A 23,677-nucleotide genomic window follows, 5' to 3' on the forward strand; every position below is an offset into this window, starting at 1 on the left:
ATGAGGCTTTTAAACTGGTCCAAATTTGACTGAGAGCGAATTTCATTTGGCAGCTCATTCCAGAGTGTGGCCACAGCATACCTTACTGAGTGTAAACCGAATCCTGTTGTTCTTATCCTAGGAACTTCTGCCAAATTGTCCTTCCTAAAAGAGTAATTAGACTTTTTAAAACTTATAATGTCATGTAAATAAGTTGGAGACTTTTTATGGATAATTTTAAAAACTTCTATTGCCACATATAGCGAAGACGTCTTATTTTAAGAGATGGAAAACCAGATTTTAAAAGTAATTCTTTATATGTACATTCATAAAGAGGGATGAAAAATCTTATCAAAATAATCAATTAGCTGCTGGTAAATGGCTCTCTTAAAGATCTTCGACAATTTTTGGTGCCCACCTCCCCCTTTTTAAGTGATTCTCTGGATCCGCCAGTTTACAATACATAACTTTGCGGTTCATGAAGCGTAAACTGCAAGTTGGTTATTTCGCATAATCTGGTCAAAAATGTTTTTAAAAAATCCATAATTGATAGCATGGACTTTTCATATTTCATTTTCGAAAAAAAGACGGTTCTACTTGTCGCTTCTCATTGCATATTGTCTTTTATTAAAGTAACTATTTTCAACTCTCCTGAAAAAAGGTACGATCACTGAAATAAAAAAAAATCCGCGGGGAAAGAAAGTAAATGTTGAACGAAGTAATGAAAGCTTGCTATGGCTTTGTCTACCCAACAAGCAGACAATGACGAAAGTTACGTGCTTTTGGCAAAAGTTGACAACGCAAGGAATGTCTCAAACATTCTTAAAGCCATCCATTTCAAGGAGGTAATGCCCTGTGTATATTTTAGTTTTAAATTTAAACTTAGATATTTGCGCAGTTGACACAAATCTGAATTATGTAAATTATTATAAAAAATTGTTTCTTTAAGTTAATTACACATGACTTAATTTCAAGTTTAGTTTTACATTTTAAAGAAAATAGAATTTACCTTAATTACACCTTTATTATCCATTTTTGAATGTCATGTTTATCTGGACTATTAATGAATCTGGGTTGTTTCGCCCTAATTCCGGTTCGCCCTAGGTGGTTTTGCTCTAAATCTTGTTCGCCCAGCGTGGTTTCGCCCTGATTTTTGTATATCAAAATAAAATGGTGAATTTAAGGATTTAGCGATCTCAGATGCTTTATTAATAAAAGAAATACTTATTAGTATTCTTATCAAAAAATATTCTTGATTTTTTTATTGAATTTATTCAGTATAATTATTCTATGTCTCTTGTGAAAAAGCATGTAAGCCTATGCAATTTGTGTGTAAATAAACTAAGTCAAATGTAAAACTGCATAACCAATTAATATCTACCAAATAATGCTAGAAATGTAAGCATGTCCTGCTCTGGGGGTGTCTTGTTTTTTTTGTTTGTTTTTGTCTTTTTTTATGTTGTCTTGTTTTTGTTGAACTCTTTATATGTTTTTACTCTTATAACTTATCAATTTATAAACTGTTGCTGAAGTCTTTCCTAGTTCTTTTTTTAATATGTAGTAGCATTATACTTGCTGTCTTTAGTTGGACTGGTCCTTGGTAATTAATTGCATACAAATGACAAAACGAAAGATTTGGTTTATTTATTCATTAAGTATATTTATCAATATGTATTATACAACATATAGCAGGCAAATACATCAGATAAGCATGATAAAACAGATTATAATCAAAATAAAGTTTAATGAATAACAGCATAAGAAAAACAATAACAACAATAACAATTGCAATTTATATACATGTGACTCATGCTTAGGTACACCTAACGTCCATTTACATATCAATTAACTTAATTATTTTATTACCTATGTAATCTCAGGCACATGCTTAGTTTATACTGTTGTAAAGAGATAACAACTGACGCTCATTTACATATCAATTGAATTAATTGATAATTTAAATTTGTGTAATCTCGGGCACGTTTACACGTCGCATGTAAAAATTCTTTTCTACATTAATTCAGTTCTATATTAGATTAAAATACCTTAACACCATAAGAATAACCATTACTGGATACAAGGAGTCTGCCACCACGTTTGCTGCCCTTCTCTAGAATTTTGTACACCACTGGCTCCTCTGGTAGTATGTCGTCTGAGAGATCAGGTTCTGCATTAAGGGATCTGCAATAAAATTAAAGCAATGTAAAATCTAAAATGAATAAAGATTTCACAAGATAAAATAAATACAAGGACAAGTTTAAAATTTTAACTAATACTAAAACATTGAACATGATGAAATACTTACAAAAATTCTTCTGTGTCATCTACAACTCTTTGGTTTACATGGAAGGCATCTATAGGGTTGTCGACCTGCATGGGTTCTGGTTCTGGTTCTGGCTGGGCAGGTTGTGGCTGAGCAGGGTCTTCTTCAGGTTAATTGAATAAGTAAAAAGAAAATGATAAAATTTGAATATAACTTTTATACTTTAATATAAGAAATAAAGAAATATTTTAAATAATTGTAATTATTTTTAACAACGTATAATTTTCTATATCAATTATTAAATAAATAATTCAGTTCAAATAATTCAGTAATTCAGTTATTTTTTACTTTAAATAACTTTAATTTATTTAAAGTAAAAAAATTAAATAAAAAAATATGAATGAAATTTTTGTACTTTTATATATATTAGAAATTCAAATAAAAACTTTAAATAAATGTAACTTTTCTGTAAGAATTTTAAATAAATACTTTAACTAAATGATTTAAAGAAAATTGTTGCAAGACTATGAAAGAAATTTGATGTAAGAATTTTAGATTTTTTTAAAATAAAAAAAATGATATTCTAAATTAGATAAAGCATTCCCTACCTGCATCACATGTACGGTGCTGCCATCTGTTACATGCATCACAAGTGATGGCATGTTGACGAGGTTTGACTGTCTGGTTACAAGAAATACACAAGTTGTCTGCCATAAGGACATGTCAAGATACGAATTCAAGAACAAATATGCCAGTTGGAAATTATGTCCTTTATATATTTTCGGCAATTGTTTGAAGATCAAAAGGTTGCAAGCTGAATTAAAGCTGAAAATAACATCTATTGTCAATTACTGTTTGAAGAATATTTCTCTAATAACGATGTCCGTTATATTAATTTTCTTAATAATTGAAAAATCAATCAAAATTTCAATAAAATACCTAATTGCTCCTTAAATAGGATTAATTACTTCTTTTCTGCAAACATGTTTTTTTTAACGAGTTCTTTTATTTTTCTTTAGCGTACTAATTAGTTTATCATGAATAACAATACCTTTATTTATTAAAACATCAATCATTTACCTGTTAATTGATAAGGGCAAAACCACTCACCAATCAGGGCAAACATGTAACTAGGGCGAAACCACCCGATACCGACTAGTATAGGTTCAAAATTTTCTCTGATCCTGCAACCCTTCTCTTTCTTATTTGGACGCTAACAGGTAAACTGGTTACAAACCCTCAATTTTATAGTATTTATACTGTTCCTCTTTCATAGATCCCTGTTTTTTTTCAGATGGATTTAGCTATAGACAGTTATTAAATTATTTAAAGCACAAAACCGCATGTTCAGTGTACATTGATATACATGTAGGAGAGTTCTTGATGACAGAGTTGGAAATTATAGCCCGCCCGACCGCCCGAGACTGCCTGTTTTATGATCGGGCAGCCAAACATTAAATTTTAACAGCCCAGTGGTCGTGCTATTTTAACAGATTGTTGGGATTACCCTTTTCTATTTTCGTAACATGTTCTTGGTATTACCTCATTCATAACAGAACTTAAGAATCAAACCGATCAAGTAACGTTACATTATCACGTGTTTTGACTTGATTTCTGTAGGGAGCGTGGTAAACCCTTGAATGTGTCAAATCAAATCCCATTGGCTGTTTTTCATGAAATCAACTAATAGTGATTGCACTTATTTAACAAAAATATTGATGGAAAGGGAATAATGTATTTGTAAAAGTTGTGTCTTTATGACGATATTTTGGACTTCCCTCCCCTCCCCCCCCGAAAAAAAAGTGATTTTGATTCCAAGGAAAAGAATAAATTGTATGATCAATCTAAGCCAAAACGATTAATTGTTCCAAGCTTTAAAACAGAGTTTCAAATTGTTAATTAGCGACGACTCGCACGGAAAGTTATATTGTCAACTATGCCGTTCAGCTGTATGGAGATGAGTCTGAGGATAATTATTGACAGTGACTGAGTTTTTCAATTTGTTTAAAAGTAAAGTAACAACAAATGAAATCAAATTTTATTTTTATTTACTTTAAGCAGAACTTTTCAGATTGCATACTGAATTACATTGTAGACCAAAAGTCAACCCGCTAAAAATGAAATGCTCTTTAAAGTTACCAGTAGTGTCTCGATTAAATATGCACTTGTTGCAGTGTGTTTTCATCAAGGGACAAATCATAAGTCATACATATTACAGAACATCTTTAGGTTTATCAAATTATTCTTTTTTTGTCATGCTAACATTTTAAACATCAAAATACATTAGAATCTGAAAGGGAAAATTGATCGTCATTGTATTGCATAAATTTTCAGGGCTGGTACATTTTAATCAGGACCGGTAACTTTTCGATGTAGCTGTTTGACCAGTGTACCCAAGAACAAAATTCCAGAATACATGTATATAGCTCTTCCAAATTGTCATTTTTCCAAAGAGTCTATGAAATGGTATAAGACCAGCTTACGTAGACAAATTATCCTGTTTATCTGATAGATCTAATCTGTGCAAACATAGAATTAGTGCACATCATTTAATGATTGAAAAAGGAAGACATTTGAACATTCCTAGAAATAGTAGATTATGTCCAGTTTGTAATAGTGAAAACATTGAAGATGAAATACATTTTTATTTAGTTGTAATGCATATAATACACAAAGAAATATATTTCAAAATAAAATTTGCAACTACTGTAAAAATTTTAATAATTAAGATGTAACCATAAAAGTAAACCTAATTTTAAATAGCAACTCTCTTCCTGTTCTTAAAATGTCTTCCTCCTTCATATCTAAATGCCTTGATCTAAGGAAAACTTTATTATAATTATTTCATATTTCAGTGTAATTGCCAAATTATTGTTATCGTCTGAACATTATATATGTATATTGATAATGTCATATATATATCTTTGCATATAATGGGCCTTAACCATTTCTTATATCTGAGTTTGAGCCAATAAAATATTTGTATTTATTTGTATTTGTTTTCTACGAGTTTCCTACCCTGTTGATGATGTGATCACTTACCTGTGATTTTGTTTTGGTTGGAAAAAAAAATCATTGATTGGCATGGGGCATCAACTTTAAATCATCATAACTTTTTTTTTTAAACATAATGTAAACATTCTTTTGGTTCCCTACACTACCAATAAAGCTCTTTTTATCCATGGATTTTTAAATAAATATTTAGTAATTAGACTATTTTGAGCATAAAATTTTAAAAATAATTTTATTTGAAAATGGAGGTTTACACATAAGTATCATGTCAAATTTATTTTTCAAGCAAAAGAGTTGAAATTCACATACAAAATAAGAATTATTTTATCTAAATGAAATATTTTACAGAACCGTAATTGGATATAAAATAACAGTTATACATTGTAATGTTTTGAAAATTGGGATTCCAATCATGAAATTGTCAATTGTTTATTTAGTTGTTTATTTCCAACCAACTGGACACTTAATGATATACAAGTTAGTGAATATTACATGTACATCACTAATCTCCTGTTAAGTGTTAACAACAAGACAAGATAACTTTATTGATAACCTCAGACACAATAGAGAACACTATCATATCATACAACAATACATACAATAATTACAAAACATAAAAATAATGCGCAACACAGTATCAAGATATAAAGTATCTAATGGATGAAAGGTTGGTTTTCACTGCAATAAATGATATAATAAATGATGCCAAATTAATGTACAGTTCTTTATGACAAAATTCAAGAAGCCTTTTTAATTTATACATTTGCAGATTTATAGTATAATATTTTGGTAAAAATTTTCTCTAATTTCTTTGATCTTTTCATGCTTACACAGAAAGAAATAATGGAGTTCATTTCTGATTCCCTACCCACAAAAGATGACATATTCTTTTATCTTTTGGTATCTTAGACCATCTACCTGTTTCAAATGGTATTTTTAAATTGGAGCATCTCAGTTTGGTGATTAGGTGCCTATCACTTTAAGTTTTAACAAGTATGATTCTAACTTAAATTCTTTTTTGAGTTCAAAATAAAATTTGCCTCTTGAAAAGTTATTGAAAACCATGATTGAATGAATTGATTAACAAAGTTATGATCAACAGGTAGGTTTGATTGATTAGGCAAACTATAAAAATAATGAAACAACAAATGCATTGTTATGGGATCAGTCAACAATAGAGACCTGTAAAGGTCAATTATCCACTGGGCTTACAATCAATTTAATAATACAAAATGTATGCACTTGGACATGGATGAATATATGTATATGTACCAGATTCTTTTTCAGATTCTTTTATTCTCTAAACACCATTACAGTACGGAGAAGACAATACAGTTAATACATAAATATTCAGTGCATGACAATTGTGGAAACTATAATAAGATAACAGAAAAAAAAGATTAAATAAATAACATTTTAACACATTTTGACAAATTTCAGATAGTGGCATTGTAGAGGACTAACCTTGAGAAACATTTTTAAAATCAATTTCGATGAGTTTAACAAATTTACATAGGTTTCGTAATTCATGCTTGTTTTTTGTCTGAAACAGATCTTTAAATTTCAGAACATTCACTCACTCTAAATATCTTTTGTTTAAAAATTGCTTCCTCGTGTCCGAAAAATTGAGACATTGGAAAATGACATGGAACTCATCTCCATGTTCTCCATTATTACCTGACCTTTACATTATCCTTTTGTCACAACATCAGTCTTAACAGATTTTAATCTTAGTCAGATTCTAAAAAACTGGACATCATAAAGATCCTTTGCCTATGATTGAATTTTGGAAAAACTGTTCACAGGTTTTTTTAATAATCTCAGTCTGAAAATTTACATTGCATTTAAATGAGGCAGATGTAATTAGTCTAAGAATAAAGTTATAAGCTGGGTCAGAGTAGGTAAAGGGTAAAGGTAAACATGTACAAATGTATGTGTCACTTGAAGGGTTGGCTAGAATTTGTTAAGTACAGTGTTTTTGTCATCATATCTTGTTGCTAGAATCTTGGTTCCCTTGATTACTCTGTAATTTTTAACCAAGTATCATGTTGTAAGCATAGTAGATAACTTGGAAATAGTGAACAAATATCTGAAATTCACAAAATTAGATTAAGGTAACAAAAAATCACCATAAAACAAGCCGTTAATAATTAAAATTTGAAATTTGATTCATTGATCATAAACTTGATATCACAAAGCAATAAATCATGAGATGAAATTTAACATGGTGCCAAACATTTACTTGAAGATTTCAAAAGAAATAAAATGTATATCTCTCTGAATGCACTAACATGATAGCATGATGTTTCCAAATAATAGATAAAATAAGTTTACAAAAAAATCTAATAAAAAATAATATATGTTTATATTAATATTTATTAATAATTTTAGCAGGACCAGCATATGGATATTTGTGTACCTTAAACATATGATATATCACAAAGGAACTGCATAAAGTGTGAATTCAACAGGTTTTAGGTTCATTTTGGGTTTTGCTAAGACAGGTTTCAATTTATAGATATATCAGGTTTCTAATATCCAAACAAACTCATAGGGAAAAGTTGTTTAGTTTTTATTGACATTCTGATTTATTGTAGACAGCAACAGTATTTGTGAGTTCTATGGGATTTAAAGTTACAGTAGAAGATTCTAAATGTGTACAAGCTAATGCCTTTATTCAGGAAGGGCTGTTCCATGAGTTTATCATCAAAGAAGACCAGGTCACATTCAAAATAAACCTTACTGTTCTATTGGTAAGTATGATTTCATTCAGGAAGTTTATAATAAGGATATGTAAACTGTATCTACATGTATATGCAAAATCAACAAAATTAGTATCAATTAGTAGTTTAAATAGTCTGAAACTTCACATATTACTTAACATCAATATATAATGGAAGAATTTTACATGGAATTTCATCATATTTATACCCCCACTTGTAGAATGGGGGGTACATGTATATAGTGAAAGTTATTCTTACATGTTAAAAAGTTATGTAAATATTGTATAAAATAATATGGACATATGATACAACAAATCATTGTACGTAACAATTTTTACATATTGATTGAAGGATAATTTTTAATCAAATAAGGTACAAATATGTGTGCACATCAAATTCTGAAGTTCAGATATATAAATATTAATCAATATGAATGAGATACATGTGACATTAAAAATTAATAGCTGAAATGTTTTACATTTAAAAGTTATCTCCTGGTTGTTAAACAATAGAGACATAGTAGCTCCATGAACTCTATAACATGTATTTACATTTCAGGAATGTTTAACAATATTTGGAGGAACAACTGGTGAAACAACAAGTCTAAAGATGTATTATGCAGGATATGGCTGTCCTCTTGTACTTGTGTAAGTGTTATGCAGGAAATGGCTGTCCTCTTGTATATATGTAAGTGTTATGCAGGATATGGCTGTCCTCTTGTACTTGTGTAAGTGTTATGCAGGATATGGCTGTCCTCTTGTACTTGTGTAAGTGTTATGCAGGATATGGCTGTCCTCTTGTATATATGTAAGTGTTATGCAGGATATGGCTGTCCTCTTGTACTTGTGTAAGTGTTATGCAGGATATGGCTGTCCTCTTGTATATATGTAAGTGTTATGCAAGATATGGCTGTCCTCTTGTACTTGTGTAAGTGTTATGCAGGATATGGCTGTCCTCTTGTATATATGTAAGTGTTATGCAGGATATGGCTGTCCTCTTGTACTTGTGTAAGTGTTATGCAGGATATGGCTGTCCTCTTGTATATATATGTTAGTGTTATACAGGATATGGCTGTCCTCTTGTATATATGTAAGTGGTATGCAGGATATAGTTGTCCTCTTGTACTTGTGTAAGTGTTATGCAGGATATGGCTGTCCTCTTGTATATGTGTAAGTGTTATGCAGGATATGGCTGTCCTCTTGTACTTGTGTAAGTGTTATGCAGGATATGGCTGTCCTCTTGTATATATATAAGTGTTATGCAGGATATGGCTCTCCTCTTGTATTTGTGTAAGTGTTAAACAGTATATGGCTGTCCTCTTGTATATATGTAAGTGTTATGCAGGATATGGCTGTCCTGTAGTACTCGTATAAGTGTTACACAGGTAATGGCTGTCTTCTCGTACTTGTGGGAGTGTTATGCAGGATATGGCTGTCCTCTAGTACTCGTATAAGTGTTACACAGGTAATGGCTGTCTTCTCGTACTTGTGGAAGTGTTATGCAGGATATGGCTGTCCTCTTGTGCTTGTGTAAATGTTACACAGGATGCAGCTGTCCTCTTGTGCTTGTGTAAGTGTTACACATGACATGGTTGTCCCCTTGTACTTGTGTAAGTGTTAGAATATCATTAGAGGACATAGTCCTCATTGTAGTAATCTTGGACAAATTCTAAAAAGAAGTACATGTACTCAGTCTTTCCCATTGCACAAGAGTGAAAATCAAGTTTACTAGGACCTATGATGACACTCACTTAAAAACAACGACATCCTCTTTATAACTTCATCTCTTACTGGATATACTTTCCACATGTTATTGATGATTGAATTACTAAGATTCAATTTTAAAGTTGGGCCATAAAATATGTAAAGAATCATAAAACAAAGTTTTTTGAGCTATTGCCATCACTTGGAGTTCGTCGTCATCATTCGTTGTCATTAACAATTTTTCTCAAAAATCTTCTCCTCTGACACTACTTGACCAATGAAACCAAACTTGGTATGAATGTTCCTTGGGGTATTGTGCATAGAACTGATGTGAGGATTTTTGTTGTGTCGAAAAACATGGCCGCCATTACTAAAAATAGAACAAAGGGGTCAGACAGTAGTTTTTTGCATATATCTCCAAAACTGTTAGCTTTAATGAAATTCCAACAAAGTTAAACTGTTGAGCATGATGAGATCTATATGTAGTTAAATTTTCATTATAATCTTTTGAGCCATTTTGAAGTTATTGCCCTTTTTCGAAGTTTTTTTGCTATTTTTAATGTCATTTCTTTCAAAAATCTTCTCCTCTGACACTTCATGACCTATTGAAACCAAACTTGGTATGAATGTTCCTTGGGGTATTGTGCATAGAATTGTTGTGGGGATTTTTGATTCATTGATAAACATGGCTTCCGTGAAAAAGTAGAACAAAGGGGTCAGTCAGTAGTTTTTCACACGTCTCCAAAACAGTTAGGTTTAGCAAAATTATTTCTATGGCTGAAATGACCCTTATTATAAGGCCTTCAAAAGTCTTTAGGGATCAAAGTTGTCAGGTGACTCCTTGTTTGAGGTATGGCCCTTGAAAGATGAATTTTTACAGTTTTCAGCCAATATCTTGAAAACTATAATAGATATAAAGAAACTTTCTATCGCTGAAATGATCCTTTTGATAGTCCTACCAAAGTCTTGAGTTAAAATTGTTCGACAACTCCTTGTTAAATTTATTGCCCTTGAAAGACAAAATTTAACAAGGTGAGTGATTCAGGTTCTTGGGAGCCTCTTGTTTCTTATTTACAAAGAATTTTGCTTTTGTTAAAATGTATACATGAAGTTTTGAATTAAAACATACTAGTATGACTTGTTGGAACTCCTGGATAACTTATTTCAAGTTTTAGGTATAATTACATGTATCAACATTTGTATTGATTCTTCTTCTGTTATAGCTTAGAAGAGGATGGAGTATTGACAGATTGTAGCATCAAGACTCTGGAACCTGATGAAATCCTTGACTTTAATTTCTGTAGTACAAATGTCGTCAATAAAATAATAATGAAGGTAAGGTGACAATGTCAGATAATGGAGATTTAAATTTGTTTAGGCCATACAAAAAGTCTAGGTTTTCAGTTGACTTTCCAAAAAAATATTATGCTTGAGGGTGTTTTTTTGTTTTTTATTTTTGTTTTGGTCTGAAGCAAATACAGTTGAACTTTGCGTGTTTTAACTTGGATGGCTCAGACAACCAGGATTTCTCAAACACTATTCAAAGCTTTTCAGTCCGTTTTTTTAATAAATATTAGAGAATAACCCTCACTAAAACTAGTTAGTCATTTTGTCAAAAGATCACTAATTAAGTAGTTTTAATTTAACATAGTACTGATTAAAGTTTGAGAATGTTCCGAAGTCAGTATAATGAAAGCATTAAAGAAAATTAGATGAAAACACATATTTAACCCTGGAACTTGAACTTTTGAAAGTTTTTTTGAAAGCAAATTCAGCATTTTTTTAATGTCAAAGCCTTCTGAAAGCGAATGAAAAATATCCTGCATAGAACTGATGTGGGGATTTTTTATCCATCGTAAAACATGGCCGCTGTTACTAAAAATAGAACATAGTGGTCAGACAGTAGTTTTTCGCATATATATCCAAAGCGGTTAGGTTAAGCCCAATTCTGAAAGGGTAAAAGTGTTTAGCATGATGAGATCTATCTGTGGTCAAATTTTCATGTTAATCTGTTCAGCCATGTTTGAGTTATTACCCTTTTCAATGTTTTTTTTGCTATTTTTAATGTTATTTCTTTTAAAAAATCTTCTCCTCTGACACTACTTGACCAATTGGAACCAAACTTGGTATGAATGTTCCTTGGGTTATCGTGCATAGAACTGATGTTGGGATTTTTGATCTGTTGAAAAACATGGCCACCATTACTAAAAATAGAACAAAGGGGTCAGGCAGTAGTTTTTCACATATATCTCCTAAACCGTTAGGTTTAGCAAATTATTTCTATAGCTGAAATGACCCTTATCATAAGGCCTTCAAAAGTCTAGGGATCAAGGTTGTCAGGTGATTCCTTGTTAGAGTTATTGCCCTTGAAAGATGAATTTTTTTCAGTTTTCAGCCAACATCTTGAAAACTATAATAGATAAAAAGAAACTTTCTATTGCTGAAATAATCCTTATGGTAGTCCTACCAAAGTCTTCTTGAGTCAAAATTGTTGGACAACTCCTTGTTAAATATATTGCCCTTGAAAGATGAACTTTAACCAGGTGAATGATTCAGGCTCCTGGGAGCCTCTTGTTTTATATAACCACACTCATTAGAGTGGGTTATGTTGCTATCACCTTGTCTGTTTGTCCGTCCATATCACTTTTCTGTAACATTTTTCAGGTTCTGTTGGTGGGAATGCTTAGATATTTGATAGAGCTTTTGCAGGATGACTTGTGCCAATATATGCTTCCCTTTTTCAGATTCATTGCTTTTCTGCTTCCTGTTTACCATATGACTTAATTTTACAGGAATGGTTTACATAGCTTGCAATATTGAAGTCATCACTACAGAAGTCTTATGGTCGTCATCATGATCGTTATGGTGTATCCATCTGCACCATGAAAACTGATTTATTCAATGGGTCATAGTTTTCCTTTCCTCGTTTGTCTACCCCGGACATGACTTTTTATGAGCAACTCGGTAGGTGTTTCTAGAAAAGCAGAGGAAGCTTACCCTACTGGTGCACCTGGTCCATGCTCCCAGTTTTTAGTCGAGTCCGAGTCATTTGCTTTTGTTACTTTGTATGTATGATTTTAGTTACTTTATGTTCTTTGTTGTGTATGTCTGCTTTCCATGTCAGGTCTTTGTCCCTGAATTACATTCTTTTGATTACCGCTATAACTTTGGTTCCCTTGATTACACTTGCAACATCTTATTTTGGTCAGTGCAATGGTAAATTTAATTCTGCTTTGGATCTTCCTCTGATTAAACATTTTCAGTCTGAGTGTGTAGCATTGACATAGTCTACTGTTATGGTTTCAGTTTGAGTGTGAAATTTACATTGTCTACTGTTACGGTTTCAGTCTGAGTGTGGCATTGACATTGTTTACTGTTATGGTTTTAGTCTGAGCGTAGCATTGACATTGTCTACTGTTATGGTTTCAGTCTGAGTGTGGAATTTACATTGTTTACTGTTATGGTTTCAGTCTGAGCATGGAATTTACATTGTTTACTGTTTTGGTTTCAGTCTGAGTGTGGCATTGACATTGTCTACTGTTTTGGTTTCAGTCAGGGCGTGGAATGTACATTGTCTACTGTTATGGTTTCAGTCAGAGCGTGGAATTTACATTGTCTACTGTTTTGGTTTCAGTTAGAGTGTGGAATGTACATTTTCTACTGTTATGGTTTCAGTCTGAGCATGGAATTTACATTGTTTACTGTTATGGTTTCAGTCTGAGTGTAGCATCGACATTGTTTACTGTTATGGTGTCTGTCGAAGTATACCATTGACATTGTCTGCTATTAGGCATAAAAAAGACAATAGTTTAGTTTTCTGCTACCAATAAGAAAAAAAAATAAGCTAGGTAGGAAAATTATTTTATCTTAATATTGAGTTTATGGGGAAACAATCAAGACTTAAATAATGCTTGAGCCAAACTGGCTATAAATGTTAAGGGTAGCAGGAAACATATATTTTTTTTGCCTTATGGTGTAGCATTTGGCATTGTCTACTATTATGTTTTCAGTCTGAGTGTCTTAAGGAAGCCTTCAGTGAGTTAGATATGACCAGTGATGTTCTACAGTTCCTTATGTCACCAGATCCTCCACACTTCAGATTATCTACCTTTGGTAATGCTGGAAGTACACATGTAAGTCATATTATTAGTACACATATGTCAGGCTCAAAGTACACCTGGAAGTCATGTTTTTAATACACATATTTCATGTTCAAAGTACACCTGTAAGTCATGTTAACGGTACACATGTCAAGCTCAAAGTACACCTGGAAGTCTTGTTATCGGTACACATGTCGTTCTCAAAGTACATCTAAGTCATGTTATCGGTACACATGGTCAAAATACACCTGTAAGTCATATTATTAGTACATGTATGTCAAGCTCAAAATACACCTAGAAGTCATGTTTTTAGTACACATATTTCGTGTTCAAAGTACACCTGTAAGTCATGTTATAGAAGAAATTAAGATGGCCGCCAAGTTAGTGAGTTGATGTTTCAGCTCTGCAGTTTTTTGACAATTTAGGCTGGATTTTGATTACTTCTATCAGTGAAAATAACATCTAAATGCTGATCTTTTGAGGAGCTTTCTGGATATATGCATATTTTGAACATTAATTACAAATTGGATTTAAAAAGTTGCATAGACTGATTTTTATATGCAGATTTTTCATTGATTTTTGTGAGTTGTTTATAACTACCACCATGCCTGGGGACAATGTACAAAAAGGTGTGAAAACAGTACAAACAATGTTGGCAGCTAAAAAGACTGGTTTGTTTTGTTTGTTTGTTGGGGTTTAACGTCTGAGCAGCAATATTTCAGCTATATTCAGACGATGAACATGAAATGGATGATAAAATGAACATGAAATGAAAAAAAAAAAGGATGGGACACAAGGACAATAGGGTCGACAAATTTTGATTGCCACTGGAAAAAGGGGGGATGGGTAAGGTCGTGCAATTTAGCCTCCTGTGGTGGAGCACAAAGTTTCCTTACTCCTATCGAATACCACAGCAGGGTTCTTTAACGTGCAAGGAATGTGGCATCTTTCCCAACACGGTGCACCTCTATGGTTTGCGGTCAGGTTTTCCGTATTATAGCCTGACAACCCCAGCATGTAACACGCCTGGGGCACACATCCCAGTTGCTCTGTGGGCAGAGCGCCTAGCCCCCGGCTAGGTTTCTGAGCACCATTTAGTCGCCTCATACGACAAGCTTAGCGCTGCTGCAGGCCTATTCTTTTAACACCCGGACCTGCACTGGGCTAAAAAGACTGGAAACAACGAATCCACAAAAGAATAACCACCAAAGCGAGACAAACGATCTCATTCAGATGTGGCAGAGGAAAGTGTTGAGAATCTTGATGTGACCAGTATTCATAGTGATCTGGTAGACATTAATAAACAATCCCTCCAGGTTATAGTGACAAAGTTTGATCTATAAAGTGCAGTTAACTGTTTGGTGAAACAAAAGGACTTAAAACAGGTTGTCACAGACACTGTTACTCAATTATTGGAGAATTTCAAACACACAATATCAAAAGAATTTGAACACAAACTTGTAGAAAGAATTGGGAAATTGCAACACCTAATTGATTCATTGTACATGGTAAATGAAAAACCTGAATGAAAAGATCAGAAAGAAGGATAAGGTTATACAAGAACTAGAAGAAAGGGTGGTGGATAGTGAGAGAAGATCCATAGATGCTCTAAAACTTACAAACTACAATGAGCAGTATTCCAGGAAACATAATATATGTATGCTAAACTTCCCAGAAAAGAGAGGTGAATCACTCAGAACTGATTTCGTTGATTTGGTGAGGAAAGACCTGAAAGTAGACATTGAACCTGATGACATCCAGGCTATACACAGAATTCCTGGTAAGAAGGGGGAGGTAAAACCGGTTATTGTGAAAGTGAGAAATACGGACATTAAAATCAAAATCACGAGGCAAAAGAAGAAACTGAATAATGAAGTGAAGTTTCATGATGACATTACACAACGTAATCTGGGACTTATGGCAAGGATGAAGAAATATACAGAACTTGAGAACGTGTGGTTCTGTAACTGTAACATTTATGGTAGAAAACTGAAGGTAACAGATTCAGGTTTGACATTTTCGATGATATTGGTGAGAAAATAAGAAAGGGTAATTAGAATGTAATGTCATAACAAACATTTCATACATACAGTTGTATCTTCCATTTCATTTTTCTGTTTTATTTCAAGATAAAGCTGATAGTTACTGATTAATCAGCTGTATATAATATAGGGGAGACAACTCTAATTTTATGTAGATATGAAATAATTTGTGTACATAACATGTCCTTTGCAAGAAGGGTTAATTCAGTTTCTTTTTCCATTTATTTTTTTTTTTAAGATAAATTTGAAATAAATACTTTATAGTTTTTGAAATTATAATATTGATTGATGTAATAATTTATGATCAATCATTACTCTTTTGTTGTAGTATATAATACAGGGGAGACAATTCTAGGTCAATTTTGACTCGAACCATCTGTTCCATTTGTTTTTTCCACACAATGATTCAGATGCAGTATATGATAAATGATTTACAATCTTTATAAGTAAAATATATGCACATATTTGTTTATTTTGATGTCCTTCTATAGAACGCAAGTTCTTTTCTTGCTCCCCCATTAAATTTCTAATAATTACTATACAGGTAACTAAATACTTATAATGCAGTTGCTTAGTTTGATGTCATACTTAGGGTGAAAATTCCTGTTTTTGACATTGAAAAAGAAAGATACATTGATTGTTTTCTTGTTCCTTCCCTCTATAATAAATGTTTTATATTGCTTAAGGGTTAAATTTGATTTATTTCTCATTTTCTTAAGTGAATTAATTGAAAAAAAAGGTCTCTCTTTGGAATAAAGTGCCAGGATTACAAAAAAAGTAACTGATATTACAGTGTAAATGTTTATGTTTTGTCAGACTGCAAAAATGTGAGAATGTTAGTTGTACTGTTTCATATAAACCATCTTATTATAGAACGTGTGACAGAGTATGTGTGTGAAATTATCTTGTTTTGTATGTATGGTTTACTCTTAATAAATACTGTTTTAATTTTTGAAGCTTTGCATATCACATAATGAATAATAACATTACAGTTCTATCTATGAATGTAAGGGGTCTATTTTCAAATCCTAAAAAGAGATCTGATGTTTTTGATTGGACAAATGGTAAAAATGCTTCAGTCGTTTGCTTTAAAGAAACACACAGTTGTAAAGAAGTTGAAAAAAGTGGGAAGATGAATGGGGTAATACATGTATATTCAGCCATTTTAATAATAGAAGTGCTGGTGTTTGTGTCATGTTTAAAAGTGGTCTTGATTTTACTATTCATGGATCAAAAGCTGATGTAAATGGTAGTTGTATTATTCTAGATTTAATCTTGTATGAGCAGAGATTGATTTTTGTTTGCTTATATGGATATAATAGTGATAACCCCACTTTGTTTGGTGAAATTTTTCAGTGTATTGCTTCTTTTTCTAACACAAGTTTGTTGTTGTGTGGTGACTGGAATGTTGTTCAGGATAAGAGCATTGATACATACAATATTATACATACTAGAAATCCTAATTCACATAAAAAGATTGAAGAATTGATAGAAACATTTGAACTACTTGATCCTTGTTTCCCAGAAGAAAGAAAGTATACTTTTCTCTAATAAAACAAAGTAGGTTAGATTATTTTTTGGTTACTGAAGATCTGTTTTCTCTCATGAAGAATACTAAAATTATTTCTGGGTACAAAACAGATCATTCGGCTATACTTTTTACATTTTTTGCCAGTCTTGCGAAGAGAGGGAGGGGGTACTGGAAATTTAATTCTCAGCTGCTTCGAGATCTTAATTATGTAGAAAAAGTCAAGATGTGCGTAAATGACACAGTATCTTAATACTATTCTTCTGGAGATGTGAATGACCCTTTGAATGTTCAACTTTTATGTAATGATCAGTTGTTTTTTGAAATCCTTCAGATGAAGATTAGAAGTATGTCAATATCATATAGTATTGCTAAGTCGAGAGAGGAAAAGGAAGCGATTATTACTCTGGAAAAAGATATACAGAATCTAGAAGATGTTATGAATTCGGCAGCTGATGCCAATACATTATTATCTTTAAATCAGAAGAAGTCTGAGTTAGAAAATAAAAGAGAACAAAAAATAGAGGGCATTCTACTTAGATCAAGAGCAAACTGGCATGAAAATGGAGAAAAATGTTCACAATATTTTTGCAAACTAGAAAAGAAAAATTTTATTAAGAAAACCATTACTGAATTAATAGATGAGAAGGGTAATCACATTTCTAATCATTCAGAAATTCTTCTTGAACAACAGAAATTTTATAAGAATCTGTATTCAAGGAGAATCTTTAGCACTGATGATGAATCTTTTTTCAGTCACAATGTTAAACTCACAGAAGAACAAAGAAACTTCTGTGAGGGTAACCTTACTTATAAAGAATGTGCGGAGTCACTGAAAGTAATGGTAATAGAAAGAGTCCAGGCTCTGATGGTTTTACTGCAGATTTTTACAAATTCTTTTGGGAATATATTGGTCCATTTCTTTTTTGTTCTCTGAAATTCGGATATGAATCAGGAACTTTTACAGATTTTCAATATCAGGGAATTATTACTTGCATTCCAAAAGATGGTAAAGACAGACGTTTTATGGGCAATTGGAGACCTATTAGTTTATTAAACACTGATATAAAAATAGCTTCCTCTGTAATTGCTTATAGAATGAAATCTGTATTACCATCTATTATTAGTGATACTCAAAAGGGATTTATTAAAAACAGATTTATAGGTGAGAATACTCGATTGTTGTATGATTTAATGCATTATCTTGAACAGCATGACAAAACCGGTTTACTATTACTTGTGGATTTTGAAAAAGCATTTGATTCGATTGAATGGGAGTTTTTGAATAAAGCACTTAAAAGTTTCAATTTTGGTCCATCTGTTTCTAAGTGGCTGGAAATTTTCTATTTGAAGGCCAGAAGTTGTGTTATAAATAATGGTCATATGTCAGACCTTTTCAGTCTTGAGAGAGGCTGTCGACAAGGCGACCCCCTTTCACCTTTTTTATTTATTATTGGAGTGGAATTACTTGCTATGAAGTTAAAGGCTAATAAGAATATTAAAGGCATTGAAATTAAAGATAATGATACATTATTAAGTCAGTATGCTGATGACACTTTTCTTGTTCTGGATGGTAGTGAAATTTCATTGAAAGAAACACTTTATTGTTTTGAGTCTTTTTATAAGGTATCTGGTTTAAAGATGAACACTTCCAAGACAAAGGCTGTTTGGGTCGGAAATAAAAAATATTCAGATCTCGTTCTTTGCCCGGATAAACATCTTCACTGGACACACTCAAATTTTAGAGTATTAGGAATTGATTTTTCTCTTGATCTTAATCGTATGTTAGATTTAAATTTTTAAAAAAAAATTAAGGAAGTATCTGCTATACTGAAGAGCTGGCAACACAGAAAACTTACATTATTGGGTAAAATTACTGTAATTAAAACTCTATCACTGCCAAAATTAATACATCTTTTAAGTTCAGTGCCTAACTTACCTCAGTCAAAGTTAAACGAGTTAAATTCCCCTCTTTTACAGTTTTATATGGGATGGGAAACCTGATAAGATCAAACGGACCACTTTGATTGGTGATATAGCACAAGGGGATTGAAGATTGAAGTCTTTTAATAATTATATTAAATTTAGTTAGATAAAGAGACTGATTAACAATTTGGATGGGGATTGGCAAAAATTACTTTTATATCATGATCTAAAAAAACTATGGCAGTGATAGAGTTTTAAACCTCCAGAAAGAAAAACTAAAAGAAATAATGGATGTATTAACAAATCCATTCTGGAAAGATGTATTTGAGAGTATGTATTTAGCAAAACCACATACAAAAGTTTGTATTATAGAAATTTTATCGTTAGATATTCTCAATTTTGTAGATATGTGTGATTCTCCTTTTTATGTTAAATGGAAACAATATGGTGTACAATATTTATGTGATCTAATTGATCCTCAGAACAAGAATTTTTGTACATTTCAAAAAATGAAACAGAAGATTAATACAAACAATTTTGTCAAATATTATAGTCTGATCTCAAATGTTCCAAAATGTTTTAAAGATCACATAAAAGAAAATACTGCAAATGTTAGTTTAGTATCATTTAACCCTGTTGACAATTTTTTTCAAAGGATTGTTACAAGCACAAAAGTGAAGTTTGTATGCAATGATTTTATAGACGATGTTGTTCAGTTACCCACTGAAAAATTTTTGAAGTGGGAAGACTTACTTAGCTGTGATATTGTTAACTGGTCTAAATATTTTATTATTTTAAATAAAGCATGTAAGAATTCTTATTTACGAAATTTTCAGTTCAAATTGTTACATAGAATTATTCCAACAAATTCTTTCCTTTTCAAAATAAAATTGACAAACACAAACTTGTGTACTTTTTGTAATTCACAAGAGGAAACATTAGAACATTTGTTCTTTGATTGTCCAGAGGTTTTTCAATTTTGGACAGCTTTTACTCAACAGCTGAGGTTATATTATGCAGATTTTGTTTTTGATAAAGAGAAAGTATTGCTTGGATTTAAGTATGAAACTTTGTTCATTAATTTATTATTTATAATTGCTAAAAATTACATTTACAAGTGTAAATTAAATGAACAAAAACCAAACATTACTGATCTAAAGTATAAGATCAAGAGTTATCATTCAATGGAACTATATGTAGCAAAGAAAAATAATAAAGTTCCGATAGTGAAAAGATTCTGGGCCCCTTTGCAATACATTTTTTCTAATTAATGTCTGTATCACATGTATTATTATAATTGTTATTACTGTTATCATTATTACGATTACTATTATTTTCTGTTGGTCATGATATTAAATTAAGAGCATATCTACTATCAGTAAATTTCGATTTGCGATACGTATGATAGAGTGAATGCAAGTGTGAGTGAGTCAGATTTTAATATTACATACCATATCTAATTTCTTTCAATTTTTTCTCAGTTATATTTAAAAAAATATATTGTCAGATCGTTTACAATTATCATATCACCTCTAATCCCTGCCACACCCTAGTCAGGTGGTGATGTAAGGGTAGCTGTAAAATCCTGACTATTCAAAAATAAATAAAAGATAAAAAAAGTCATGTTATAGGTACACATGTCATTCTCAAAGTACATCTGTATGTCATGTTATCGGTACACATATGGTCAAGCTCAAAGTACACCTGTAAGTCATGTTATAGGTACACATGTTGTTCTCAAAGTATATCTGTAAGTCATGTTATTGGTACACATATGGTCAATAATTTATTTATATATTGGCTTTTTGTAGTGGCAACTTTCAGTTATGATTTACTGACTTACAAATCTTATTTTTAGCATTCCTGAATAATCATGTTTCAAAAGATCATAATTCTGATTCTCATGGATACTAGCTTATTCAATATTCTTACAGATGATCAAATACAATATTTTCAATGTATACCCTGTTCATTGACTTAAGTGTTGATACTAATTTTGTTGTGTTTCTGTTTTTTCAGTCTGATTTTCCAAGAGAATCTGACATGATGGAATCATTCCAGTGTACACAAACCCAGACCAATAGGTATATCTTTAAAACTCTGACGGCCTCTTATATCAATATAAGGATTTTTTATGCCATGAATTGTTATTTAAAACAAAACTTTTAAATGGAATTATGGACCTGTCATTGAGCTTTGTCTTACTTCCTCATCAATAGTTTACCACACTGTATATTTGTATGACCCATATTATCAAGAAGTTGAAGCCATTGGTCACAGCCCTTGACATGTTGTTTTTTTTCAGGTATAATGTCTTGTTGATGAAGTCATCAGTTCAAACCCAGGTATTATGTCTTGTTGATGAAGCCATCAGTTCATACTCTTCACTCCTATATTTCAGGTATAAGACATCATTTTTGGAGCCATCTGTTAAAGCCCTTTTCATGTACTTGTATATTTCAGGCATAAGATATCATTGCTGAAGTCCTCAGTTAAGGCCCTTTACATGTACTTGCATATTTCGGGTACAAGATATCATTGCTGAAGTCCTCAGTTAAGGCCTTTAACATGTACTTGTATATTTCAGGTATAAGATATCATTGCTGAAGCCATCAGTTAAGGCCCTTTCTTTGTCTACAAGGGTATCAATAAGGACAGATAATAGAGGTTTTCTCTCATTACAATATATGATAAAGAATGAAGATGGACAAGTCTGTTTTGTGGAGTTTTATGTAAGTGACTTTTGGTAAGAAGATTTTGAGAGTTCTTGTTTTATGACAAAACAAAGAAATGTGATTCCGGCTACCCACTTCACCCTATATTTATATCCCCACTTGCAAAATAGTGATAGGGGTGTCTGTCATTATTTTCTGTCTGTACTTCCTTTTTGTTACACAGAGGGGGCCCATCTCTTATCCATTCTCCTCCTACACCGCTGAATGGAATTTATTGAAACTTTTGCAGAATCTTTGTTAATTTCCATTTTGCCCATCCTATTTAAGACTTTCATAGATACTTTATTATTTATTTCCATTATGCACTTTTTTTAGATTTTGATCCAAATCAATGGAAGTCAAAAGGTGCATGTTATCAAGTAGGGGAGTGGGGGGGGGTCATTTTTGTGAGCATTACTCACATTTTATTTGTTTTTAATTAAATTTCTGACCCTTAAGGTTTTTTCCCTAAAAAACAAAACATTATTTTCTAATATTTGTCACTCCATTTAAATTTCACTTTTAAATGTACATATCCATTAAAACATTTCAAAAATATTATTGGAGTTAGACTTTTCATGTTTTCATCACTAAAATGGATATGCCAGTTACGTATATTTTTTTATTATTATTATTTTTGTAGGAAAAGATACCTTCTTGCACCATTTTTTCATGCAAACTATAACTAGAAATAGACATTGAATGGCAAAAGGAATAGTTTTGTGTCTTGCTCATGAGTCCTTTAAAATAATCCAATGCAGTTAGGTGTTATTGACATGAACTGTAGTACCATATAAATATCTGTTTCAGTGTGCACCTGATGAAGATATTGAAGATGAACCAGAGCAATAACCAGTGAACAAACCCCAAAAAAATACTCAGAGGCTGAGAAGGTGTACAAAGAAAGGCAGGGATCAAGGCTGAAAAGGTGTACATAGTTCTATGAAGGCAGGCAGGGATCAAGGCTTAGAAGGTGTACACAGCTCTTTGAAGGGTCATGTTTTGTTATTTGTTGAACTACATCAACTATTTTATGTATATTATACGAAATTTTATTGTTATAGAATAAAATATAAGTTAAAAGTGTTTCTATCTCATGGTAACAATATATAGTCATACTTGCTACAAGTAGACCAAAATCAGTCTTCAGAAAAAAAAAACAATCCTTAGATTGACCCTCTCGTACAGTCAGTGGATTAGAACATTACCTTACAAATCCATCTGGTTTGTCGTTCTAATTAGGTTAAAGCTGCAAAAAGTTACAGATGGGATATAGTGATTAGTCAGTTGGTCTGTGGGTCAGTCTGTAACAAATTTTGCCTTTTTAGGTAGGTTTTTTATATTTGACATTTGGGACACTCACCTCAAGTGAATACACGTCCAGTGTAAGGGTTGATGACTTAACCTTGAGGTCAAATTTTGTGTCTTTATTTTTTGTATTTTTTTCTAATGTTCAACTTGTTTCCAGGTTGTAACCTTTTCACTTTTGTGTTTCAAGATAGGCTTTTGATACATGGTATGTGGGTAAGACAATCTCAGTATAGTGTGTCAGATTGTGTTGCTGATGCTCGACCTTGAGGTAAAATTATTGTTTTGTGATGTAACAAGTCATATCCAGACTAACCTTTTGATTAGACTCTCTCAACAAATTTTAGTAGATTAAGCCAGGCCCAGAGATGCAATCAGC

General features: G+C 31.9%; 1 protein-coding gene and 1 pseudogene across 2 annotated transcripts; both read left to right on the forward strand.

The window, feature by feature from the left end:
- Positions 1-639: 639 nt before the first annotated feature.
- LOC148605991 (cell cycle checkpoint protein RAD1-like) lies at positions 640-23,076 on the forward strand. Of its 2 annotated transcripts, none has more exons than XM_088546072.1 (8): positions 640-824; positions 7,852-8,007; positions 8,536-8,624; positions 10,904-11,015; positions 13,691-13,813; positions 21,296-21,360; positions 21,864-22,022; positions 22,801-23,076. In XM_088546072.1, exons 1-8 carry the CDS (start codon positions 714-716, stop codon positions 22,847-22,849), a joined length of 864 nt encoding a protein of 287 aa, XP_088402198.1. In that variant the 5' UTR covers positions 640-713; the 3' UTR covers positions 22,850-23,076. The 2 variants fall into 2 exon arrangements, with proteins under 2 accessions (XP_088402198.1, XP_088402199.1); XM_088546073.1 differs by having other exon boundaries at positions 641-824; positions 21,864-22,008.
- LOC148605992 (uncharacterized) lies at positions 14,983-16,775 on the forward strand (annotated as a pseudogene).
- Positions 23,077-23,677: the final 601 nt, after the last annotated feature.

The sequence above is a fragment of the Perna viridis genome, chromosome 9 (genome assembly GCF_037379345.1).
Source record: "Perna viridis isolate PV_CMFRI_1.1 ecotype Kerala chromosome 9, ASM3737934v1, whole genome shotgun sequence".
Lineage (NCBI taxonomy): Eukaryota > Metazoa > Mollusca > Bivalvia > Mytilida > Mytilidae > Perna > Perna viridis.

Bases quoted from the DNA above. Each gene is read 5' to 3' on its own strand.
- LOC148605991 (XM_088546072.1), top strand. From the start codon at position 714: ATGGCTTTGTCTACCCAACAAGCAGACAATGACGAAAGTTACGTGCTT. The intron at 825-7,851 runs GTAATGCCCTGT...GATTTATTGTAG, and splicing joins AAGCCATCCATTTCAAGGAG to ACAGCAACAGTATTTGTGAG. The intron at 8,008-8,535 runs GTAAGTATGATT...TTTACATTTCAG, and splicing joins TAAACCTTACTGTTCTATTG to GAATGTTTAACAATATTTGG.